This window comes from Strigops habroptila, chromosome 22 (assembly GCF_004027225.2).
Source record: "Strigops habroptila isolate Jane chromosome 22, bStrHab1.2.pri, whole genome shotgun sequence".
Classification (NCBI taxonomy): domain Eukaryota; kingdom Metazoa; phylum Chordata; class Aves; order Psittaciformes; family Psittacidae; genus Strigops; species Strigops habroptila.
In genome coordinates, this window is record NC_044298.2 from 2,248,526 (window position 1) to 2,258,670 (window position 10,145).

Genomic DNA, 10,145 nt, shown 5'->3' on the forward strand with positions numbered 1-10,145 from the left:
GGAGATCGTCTTCGCCCGCACGTCCCCGCAGCAGAAGCTCATCATCGTGGAGGGCTGCCAGAGACAGGTCCCCCCCGTGGCCTCATCCCATGTCCCACAATGTCCTCATCCCGTGTCCCGTGATGTCCCCATCCCATGTCCCCCAATGTCCCCATCCCACATCCACTGATGTCCCCATCCCAGGTCTACTGATGCCCCCATCCCATGTCCCACGATGTCCTCATCCCGTGTCCCATGATGTCCCCATCCCATGTCCCCCAATGTCCCCATCCCACATCCACTGATGTCCCCATCCCAGGTCCACTGATGCCCCCATCCCTGCGTCCCCCAATGTCTCAATCCCATGCCCCCTGATGCCCCCGTCCCTGTGTCCACTGATGTCCCCACCCTATGTCCCATGATGTCCCCACCCTCTATCCCACAATGTCCCCATCCCTATGTTCCACAATGTCCCTATACCCTGTGGCACCCCATGATGTCTCCATGATGGCCCCATCCCTACTGTGTCCCCATGCCCCATGGTTTCCACCATCCCCATGCCCTGTAGTGCCCCATAGTGTCCCCATGCCCCACAGTGTTTCCATGCCCATGGTGTCTCCATTTTGTTTCCATCCCCACTGTGTCCCCATCCTCACGGTGTCCCCATCCCCATGGTTTCCACCATCCCCATGGTGTCCTCATCCCCACTGTGTCCCCATCCCCATGGTTTCCACCATCCCCATGGTGTCCTCATCTCCACTGTGTCCCCATCCCCATGGTTTCCACCATCCCCATGCCCCATGGTGTCCCTGTGGTGGCCCCATGGTGTCCCTGTGGTGTCCCCATGCCCTGTAGTGTGCCCATGCCCCATCCCCGCAGTGCCTGATCCCCCCTATCCCCAGGGCACCATCACGATGTGGATGGTCCCCATGTCCCCGTGTCCCCCCCACCACGGGGTCCCCCCTCACCCTCCTGCCCCGTGTCCCCAGGGCGCCATCGTGGCGGTGACCGGGGACGGGGTGAACGACTCGCCGGCGCTGAAGAAGGCCGACATCGGCATCGCCATGGGCATCGCCGGCTCCGACGTCTCCAAGCAGGCGGCCGACATGATCCTCCTGGATGACAACTTCGCCTCCATCGTCACCGGCGTGGAGGAAGGTCCGCGTGGGATCCATAGGGACATCCCTATGGGATAAAGGGGATGTTTGGGATGGGGGGAACACCACCGGTGACCATCCCCGTGCCCTCAGGCCGCCTGATCTTTGACAACCTGAAGAAGTCCATCGCCTACACCCTGACCAGCAACATCCCCGAGATCACCCCCTTCCTGCTCTTCATCATCGCCAACATCCCGCTGCCCCTGGGCACCGTCACCATCCTCTGCATCGACCTGGGCACCGACATGGTGGGCACGGGGGGACGGGGGGCACAGGGGGTGATGGGGGTGATGGGGGGTGACAGGGTGACAATGTCCCCCCCAGGTCCCCGCCATCTCCTTGGCCTATGAGGCGGCCGAGAGCGACATCATGAAGCGGCAGCCGCGGAACCCGCGCACGGACAAGCTGGTGAATGAGCGGCTGATCAGCATGGCCTACGGGCAGATCGGTGAGGGGCACCCATGGGTGCTATGGGTGCTACGGGCAGGTTGGTGAGAGGCACCCATGGGCGCTATGGGCAGATCGGTGAGAGGCACCCATGGGTGCTATGGGCATATTGATGATGGGCACCCATGGGTGCTACAGGCACATCGGTGAGGGGCACCCATAGGCCTACAGGCAGATCAGTGAGGGGCACCCATGGGTGCTACAGGCAGATCAATGATGGGCACCCATGGGTGCTACGGGCAGATCAGTGAGAGGCACCACAGCACCCACTGGTGACACCAGGGCACCCAATAGTGATCCCAAGCTGCTTATCCCTCATCTCAGGGTGCCAATCCCCAATCCCAGGGTGCCAATGCCAGGGTGCTGATCCCTAACCCCAGGGTGCCACTCCTGGGGTGCCAATCCCTGATCCCAGGGTGCTGATCCCTGACCCGGGGGTGCCAATCCTCAATCCCAGGCTTCTAACCCCCAGCCCTGGGGTGCTGAGCCCAGGGTTTCAATGCCCCATCCCAAGGTGGCGATGCCGTCCCCTGATCCTGAGGTGCCGTTCCCTGATCCCGCTGCTCCCACAGGGATGATCCAGGCCCTGGGCGGGTTCTTCACCTACTTCGTGATCCTGGCGGAGAACGGCTTCCTGCCGGGAACGCTGCTGGGGATCCGCCTGGCCTGGGACGACCGCTCCACCAACGACCTGGAGGACTCCTATGGCCAGGAGTGGGTGCGTGGCCCCTGCACGGCCCTTGGCCCCCCGTGTTCTTGCACCCCCCGTGTCCTCATCTATGTGTCTCCATCCCTCTCCCCTCGTGCAAAGGCTTTGCACGAGCGTGCACACGCGTGGGGGGGTGTTTGCACGTGGCCTGTCCCCTGCCCGTGTGTGCGCACGTGTGTGTGTGCTCGTGCAAAGGTGGTGTGTGCACACCCCATGGGGGTCACACGCACGGGGGTCACGTCATGGGGTTCACGTGCGCACAAGGGGGCACACATACAGGAGCGTGCACACATGTGGGTGTGCACACATGTGGGTGTGCACACATGTGGGGCATACACACATGTGGGGCATACACACGTGTCCCACGTCCTCTTGCACGCTTCCTCGTGCCCAGGCTCATGGCTGCCCTGGTGTGCTCTGGTGTGCAAGCCGTGGTGCACACTCGGTGCACTGACCGTGTCCCATGTCCATGTGCGTGTCCTGTGTCCATGACCGTGTCCATGTCCCCATGGCTGTGGCTGTGTCCCATGTCCCATGTTTATGTCCCCATGTCCCATGTTCCGTGTCCATGTCCATGTCCCCATGTCTGTGTCCATGTCCCCATGGCTATGTCCGTGTCCCGTATCCCATGTCCCATGTTCCGTGCCCGTGTCCATGTCCCCATGTCCATGCCTCGTGCCCATGACCATGTCCCCATGTCTGTGTCCATGTCCCCATGGCCATGACCCATGTCCCATGTTCCGTGCCCATGGCTGTGTCCCCATGGCTGTGTCCATGTCCCATGTCCTGTGTCTGTGTCCATGTCCCATGTCCCATGCCCCCATGTCCATGTCCCATGTCCCATGCCCGTGTCCATGTCCCATGTCCGTGTCCATATCCCATGTCCCACGTCCTGTGTCCATGTCCCATGTCCTGTGTCCCGTGTTCTATGTCCATGTCCCTATGTCCGATGTCTGTGTCCCATGTCCCATGTCTATGTCCCATGTCCATGTCCCCTGTCCATGTCCCATTTCCTGTGTCCCATGTCCATGTCCCCACGTCCCATGTCCGTGTCCCATGTCCTGTGTCCCATGTCCCATGTCCATGTCCCATGTCCGTGCCCCATGTCCTGTGTCCCATGTCCATGTCCCATGTCCGTGCCCCATGTCCTGTGTCCCATGTCCATGTCCCGTGTCCATGTCCCATGTCCATGTCCCGTGTCCCGTGTCCATGTCCCGTGTCCATGTCCCATATCCGTGTCCCATGTCCATGTCCCATGTCCATGTCCCATGTCCCATGTCCATGTCCCATATCCGTGTCCCATGTCCATGTCCCATGTCCCATGCCCATGTCCCATGTCCGTGTCCATGTCCCATGTCCTGTGTCCCATGTCCCATGTCCGTGCCCCATGCCCATGCCCGTGCCGGTGCCCGCAGACGTACGAGCAGCGCAAGGTGGTGGAGTTCACGTGCCACACCGCCTTCTTCGCCAGCATCGTGGTGGTGCAATGGGCCGACCTCATCATCTGCAAGACCCGCCGCAACTCCGTCTTCCAGCAGGGCATGAAGTGGGTGCTCCCCCCTCACCCCCCCACCCCAGCAGCACCCATGGGTGCCCCCACACCCACCCGCTGCTCTCTGCACCCCCAGGAACAAGATCCTCATCTTCGGGCTGCTGGAGGAGACGGCGCTGGCCGCGTTCCTGTCCTACTGCCCCGGCATGGGGGTGGCCCTGCGCATGTACCCCCTCAAGTGAGCCGGGAACGGGGGGACCCGGGGACCCGCACCCATGGGTGGCCCCCCCCCCCCCCATTGTAACTAACCCCTTGTAACCTCCCCCCTTTCCCATTCAGGGTCACTTGGTGGTTCTGCGCCTTCCCCTACAGCCTCCTCATCTTCGCCTATGATGAAGTGCGGAAGCTCATCCTGCGCCGGTACCCCGGCGGTGAGTGGGGACCCCCAAACCCCCCATGGACCCCCAAACCCCGCCATGGACCCCAAACACCCCCCCTTGGATCTCTGCCCCCTTCCTTTGGGATCCGGCCCCCAAATCCCCCCTTTTGAGCCTCCTCCCCCCAAGTGCTCAACACACCCCAACACTGGCACAGCCCCACCAAAGCAGATGGTGCCCCCCCCAAAGTACCCTCAGGGATGGGGGCGTCTTAGGGGGTACCAGGGAGAGTGTCTTAGGGGACCCACATGGGGGCACTCAGGGAAGTGGGGGCACCCTATAAGCATGGGGAGAGCACAAAGGGGTTGGGGGGTGAAGGGGGGTGCAGGGAAGTGGGGGGCCCCGTGGGACAAGGGGAGTGACAGAGGGGTGGGGATCACCCAAAGGTGGGGGGCACCCCTCTGCCCCCCCTGACGCCCTCCTCATTGCAGGCTGGGTGGAGAAGGAGACCTACTACTAAGAGGCTGTGGCCCCCCCCATCACCCCCCTGCACCCCCAAACTAACCCCGGGCGTGGGGTGGGGGGGCACCCTCTGCTCCCCCCCACGGGGCACCCAGCTCCCCCCCCCACTTCAGAGCAATAAAAGAGTTTAACCCCTTCGTGCCCTCGTCTGTGCTTGGGGGGGATTAGGGGGTATGGGGAGGATGGAGCCTGGCTGACCCCCCCATTCCTCCATGTCCCCCCATGTCCTCTGTGTTCCCCAACAGCCCATGACCCCCACTTGTTACCTGATGCTCTCCCATGTCTCCCCATGGAGCACCCTACCTCTGAGTGTGGGGACCCAGCACCCCCTGAGGGCCCCCCCGAGGCTAGGGGGCGGGGTGTCCATCCTCATCCTTGTGTCTGTGTGTCCATCCCATGGTGGGGACACTGGTGGGGACTGGGGGACACTGGTGGGATGGGTGACTGCACCCGAATGGCACTGGGGAGGCGGTTGCCATGGGGAGGTGGTTGCCATGGCAAGGTCGTTGCTATGGGGACAGGTTGCCACGGGGAAGTGGTTGCCATGGCAAGGCCGTTGCCATGGGAGATGGTTGCCATGGGGAGGCAGTTGCCATGGGGAGGTCGTTGCTATGGGGGCAGGTTGCCATGGGGAGGTGGTTGCCATGGGGAGGTGGTTGCCATGGAGAGGTCGTTGCCATGGGGACACGTTGCCATGGGGAGGTCGTTGCCATGGGGACACGTTGCCATGGGGAGGTGGTTGCCATGGGGCTGTCCAGGGCAGCCGCAGCCCCGGGATGGGGATTCCCGAGGGGATGGGGGGGACCCCTTGAACCCCCCCGGGGGTGACAGGACCTGGCGCGGGCTCAGCCGCGGGGGGGCCGGGGGGAGGCTCCGGCTCTGCCGGGATGTTCCCGCAGCCTTAATCCCACCGGATCAACACCCCCGCGGCCTCAATCCCGCTGGAGGGGGGGGGTCCCTCCCCACTCCCCCCCTTCACCCCCATCTGAGCTCCCCACCGAGCGCAGGGAGGTTCGGGGGGGCTGTTTTGGGGGTGCATAAGCTCAAACCCACGTTTGAGACCTGGGTGGGCGCATGAGGATGAGGGTGGCTCCGCTGGCCCCATCCCTGTGGGTGCCATCGAAGTCCCCAAAGCAGCGGCTGTGTCACTTGGGAGGGGATTTGGGGGGCACTGGAGACCCCCCCAGAGGCGCGGGCGAGAGCCCTTGTGTGAAATCCTCATGCAAGAGCCCTCGTGCAAGAGCCCCCATAGGAGACCCCTCGTGCACGATCCCCGTGCAAGGGCTCACCCCGTCCCGGCCCCCCTTTTCCCACCGCCCTTTCCAAGCCCTGCCCCCTTGGCCACGCCCCGTTAAGCCCCGCCCATCACCCGGGCCCCACCCCGTTAAGCCCCGCCCCGCTGCTCAGAGCGGCAGCACCGAGAGCGACCGAGCGGCTGCAACGGCACCGGCACCGCCACAACCGGCCGGTGAGTGCATGGAGGGGGGTACGGGGGGGTCCCGCCGGGCGCCGGGACCAGACACCGGGAGCGGAACCGCGGCCGGATGGAGATGGAGACGGCGGCCGCCGCCTCCATCCGGTCCCGGTCCCGATCCCGGTCCCGCGGTATTAACCCCACTCCGGTACTAACTCACACACACGCCCCGCCGTTAAAAGCCCCCCCCGCCGCGATCCCCCCCCGCTCCCACTTCCCTTTTCCAGCGGCGCCGGGACTCGAACCCGTGACCCGCAGCGCGGGGGGGGCCGCGCTCCACCCGGTGCCACCCGGTGCCGGTCCCCACCCGGGCCACGCATGACACGGGGGGACCCCCCCCCACGACCCGCGGGGGGGGAAACTGAGGTGGGGGGGCCCCAGATGTGCCCCAGATGCGGGATGCTGCTGGGAGGGGACACACGGGGGGGGGTGTCGTGAGTGTGTGTCCCCCCCTTCCGTGGGGCCGGGACTCGGTGTCGCGGGGGCCACACAAAGGCTCCTTGTCCCGATAGGGGGGGATTTGGGGGGGGGGGGGTGGGATTAATCGCGTCCCGTTATCGCCACCACAACACGGGGGGGGATTAATCGCCCCCCACCCTCTCCTATGAAAGGGCCCCGCGAGGCCCCGCCCCTCGATGAATATTCATGAGGCGATTTGCATGGGAAGAGTGAATGGGGTGGGGGGTGTCCCACGGGGGGGGGGTTGGGCATCCCCCATCCCCCCCTTGGAGCCTGGGAACGGGCACGCGGCCACGGCGGGGGGGGGCCCATCCCCCATCCTCATCCCCCCCCCCTCCCGGTCCCCCCCCTCCCGGAAGGACCCGACGTCCGGGCCAAGGGCTGAGTCATCGGCGGCCTTAAAGGGGCCGGACACGCTCGGGGTGGGGGGGAGCAAGGGGGGGGTCACATGTGAGTGTGAGTGTGAGCGTGGTGCACGCGTGTGCGCACGTGCGGGTGCCGGGGGGGGGTGTTTATGGGTGGGGGGGGGTGCGCATGCGTGCACGTGTCTGTGTCCGTGTGTCCATGTGTCCGTGTGTCCTCTGTCGTCCCCCCCACCCCACTTCCATGTGTGTCCCTCTTGGGGTGCCCCCTCCCCACCATACACACACGCCCCCATAGCACCCACGGGTGTCACTACGGGGCAGCGGGATGCTGCGATCGCCACGGCAACCGCATCCCTAGGGTGGGTGGCAGCGGTTGCCATGGTGACAGAAGAGCAACAGGAGATAGGGTGACCCCCCCCTTATACATACACACACACACCCCCCCCCATGGGCCTGGGGGTGCCCCTGGGTGCTGTAAAAGGGGGAGTCAGACCGATGGGGAGGTGTGAGGCTGGGGGGAGGTGCCCCCCATCCCTGTCATATCCCATGACCATCACATGAGTCATGGGCCAGTGGAGCGTGGAAGCGTGTTGGGGGGTGACACACGCGTGTTGGGCACACACGCATGTTGGGAACACACACACATGCATGTTGGGGACACACACATGTTGAGGGGGCACACACACACACATACGTGTGTGGGCTGAGGCCGGGCAGCTCGTGACGCTGGTGGGCGCAGCCATGGCCGAGTACCGCAGCCTCCTGGAGGAACTGGCCCAGAACATCACGGCCGAGGACCTGGAGCAGCTCAAGTCCGCCTGCAAGGAGGACATCCCGAGCGGGGAGAGCGAGGCCATCGCCACCAGCCACCACTGGTTCAGCTTCCTGGAGAAGCACGGCAAGCTGGGGCCAGGTGGGGCCCCCGTGTCCATCCTCATCCTCATCCTCCCCCTGCTCCCCAGCCCCGGCCACTGCCCGCATCCCGGTCCCCATCCTGGTCACATCTCCCTTTCTTCTCGTGCCTTGATCCCTGCCCTGGGTCCCCATCCCCATCCCTCTCCCGGTTCTGTCCCTGCTCCCTGGGGTCCCATCCTTATTCTCCATCCCATCCACATCCCCTCCCCTGCTCACTGGCCATTGCCCTCATCCTGCTCTGTCCCCTCTCCCCATCCCCATCCTGGTCCCACCTCCTTTCCTGGTGCCCATCTGGGTCCCCTGATCCCTGTTCCCTGTCCTGGTCCCACCTCCTTTCCTGGTGCCCATCTTGGTCCCCTGATCCCTGTCCTGGTCCCCACCTCTCATCCCCTGGCCCTGGCGTCCAGCCCCATCCGAGCCTTGGTCCCCCCTGTCCAGGTCCTCACCCCAGTCCCTGTCCCATCCCTGTCTGGGTCCCCATCCCTGTCCGCATCCCCTCTCCTGGTTCCAGTCCCTGTCCCCTGCCCCGGTCCCACCCCCTGCTCCCATCCCACCCGTGTCCGTGTCCCCGCGGCGTCCGTGTCCCGGTGTTCCCGGTCCCCGCGGTGCCAGCGTCCCGGCGTTCCCGGTCCCCGCAGACACGCTCTCCTACGTGGAGCACATCTTCGAGATCTCGCGCCGCCCCGACCTGCTCACCACGGTCGTGCGGTACCGGACCCACGTGCTCAAGATCTCGGAGGAGGACGAGGTGGACACGAAGCTCACGCGCATCCCCAGCGCCAAGAAGTACAAGGGTGAGGGGACGGGGACCCCCCATGTGGGGCCAGGGACATCCCATGGGGCCAGGGACACCCTATGGAGCCAGGGACATCCCAAGGGGCCAGGGACACCCCATGGAGCCAGGGACAACCCATGGGGACAGGGACACCCTATGGAGCCAGGGACATCCCATAGGGACAGGGACCCTCTATGGGGACAGGGACAACCCATGGGGACAAGAACATCCATGGGGACACGGCTACCCCATGGGGACAAGAACATCCATGAGGACAGGGACCCCCCATGGGGCAAGGGACATCCATGGGGCCAGGGACATCCCATAGGGACAGCGACCTATATGAGGACAGGGATAATCCCATGGAGACAGGGACACCCCCATGGAGACAAGGACCCTCCATGGGGACAAGGACACCCCCTAGGGACAGGAGCCCCCCCACATGGACATAAGGAGCCCCCATAGGGACAAGGACACCCCCAATAGTGCCCGGCCCCCCCATGGTGCCGGGGGGGGGCTCCCCACTGACCCCCGTGTCCCACAGACATCATCCGGCAGCCGTCGGAGGAGGAGATCATCAAACTGGCGCCCCCCCCCAAGAAAGCCTGAGGGGGGGGGGCAGGAGGAGGAGGAGGAGCTGGATGGAGGCCATGCCCCCCCTGTGCCCCCCCCGCCACCCTCCGGCCCGGGGGGGGGGCACCACTGTCACTAACCAAGTCTTAACACCCCCCCCGGGGGGTCTGTGTGTGTGTGTTGGGGGGGGGGGGGCGCTTTGCTATTCCCAGGGGACCCCCCAGCCCCCCCCCCAAGCTGGCCCCGGCCCCCCCCCCCCCATAGCTGAAGAGCCCGGGGGGGGGGTGACAGCACCGAGACCCCCCCCACGGCTCTGGGGGGGGGCACACACAGGGATGAAGGATGGGGCAGGTCGGGAGGGAAGCGAGGAGCAGGTTTGGAGGGGGGGGGCCCCATTGACCCCCCCCGGAGGCTGGAGGTGGATGGAGCAGGAGGTGATGGGGGGGGGCACAGTGGGAGCCCCGGTGCAGGTGATGGGCGGGGGGGGGACCCCCCAAACCCCCACTTTGGGAGGGGGGGGTGCCCAGATAGACTGACATTGGAAGGGGGGGGTGGAAGGAGCCCCCCCAGTGCTATGCTGGGAGGGAGGGGGGGGGCGCAGGGTGCAGCCCCCCCTCAGTGTGTGTGTGTGTGTGTGTGTTGGGGGGGTTGGGGTCAGCTCTAGCTACTAACCCGGGGGGGGCAGCGCGGGGGGGGCACTGCAGAGTTTATGTTAATATATTTTATTTAATAAAAGCTAAAACCCGCCCCCCCCGCGCCCCCCCCTCATTGTCCCTTCACACCCCCCCCCCCGACTGGGGCTGGTTGGGACACCCCCCCCCAACCGGGACCTGGGGGGGGCGACACACATGGTGACACAGTGGCCCCCACCATGGGGGGGGGCCCTTCCCTGCTTCACCCC

General features: G+C 65.3%; 2 protein-coding genes across 4 annotated transcripts in view; both read left to right on the forward strand.

Annotated features, from left to right (window-relative positions):
- The window catches only part of LOC115602533 (sodium/potassium-transporting ATPase subunit alpha-2), a 33,997-nt gene extending 29,177 nt beyond the window's left edge, over positions 1–4,820 (forward strand). The window contains exons 2-10 of the mRNA XM_030473713.1: positions 5–67; positions 969–1,137; positions 1,230–1,384; positions 1,461–1,584; positions 2,156–2,301; positions 3,708–3,838; positions 3,921–4,022; positions 4,124–4,215; positions 4,653–4,820. Of these exons, the coding sequence (XP_030329573.1) occupies positions 5–67; positions 969–1,137; positions 1,230–1,384; positions 1,461–1,584; positions 2,156–2,301; positions 3,708–3,838; positions 3,921–4,022; positions 4,124–4,215; positions 4,653–4,681 (1,011 nt within the window). The 3' untranslated portion in view covers positions 4,682–4,820. The remainder of the gene's footprint in view (positions 1–4; positions 68–968; positions 1,138–1,229; positions 1,385–1,460; positions 1,585–2,155; positions 2,302–3,707; positions 3,839–3,920; positions 4,023–4,123; positions 4,216–4,652) is intronic.
- A 1,035-nt stretch (positions 4,821–5,855) lies between these two features.
- PEA15 (proliferation and apoptosis adaptor protein 15) lies at positions 5,856–9,996 on the forward strand. 3 transcript variants are annotated; one of them, XM_030474035.1, is made up of 4 exons: positions 5,856–6,151; positions 7,721–7,894; positions 8,535–8,690; positions 9,216–9,996. In XM_030474035.1, the coding sequence occupies exons 2-4, from the start codon at positions 7,723–7,725 to the stop codon at positions 9,278–9,280; spliced, it is 393 nt and encodes a 130-aa protein (XP_030329895.1). In that variant the 5' UTR covers positions 5,856–6,151; positions 7,721–7,722; the 3' UTR covers positions 9,281–9,996. The 3 variants fall into 3 exon arrangements, with proteins under 3 accessions (XP_030329895.1, XP_030329897.1, XP_030329896.1); XM_030474037.1 differs by having other exon boundaries at positions 6,085–6,151; positions 7,699–7,894; positions 9,216–9,995; XM_030474036.1 differs by having other exon boundaries at positions 6,087–6,151; positions 7,690–7,894; positions 9,216–9,995.
- The last annotated feature ends 149 nt before the right edge of the window (positions 9,997–10,145 follow it).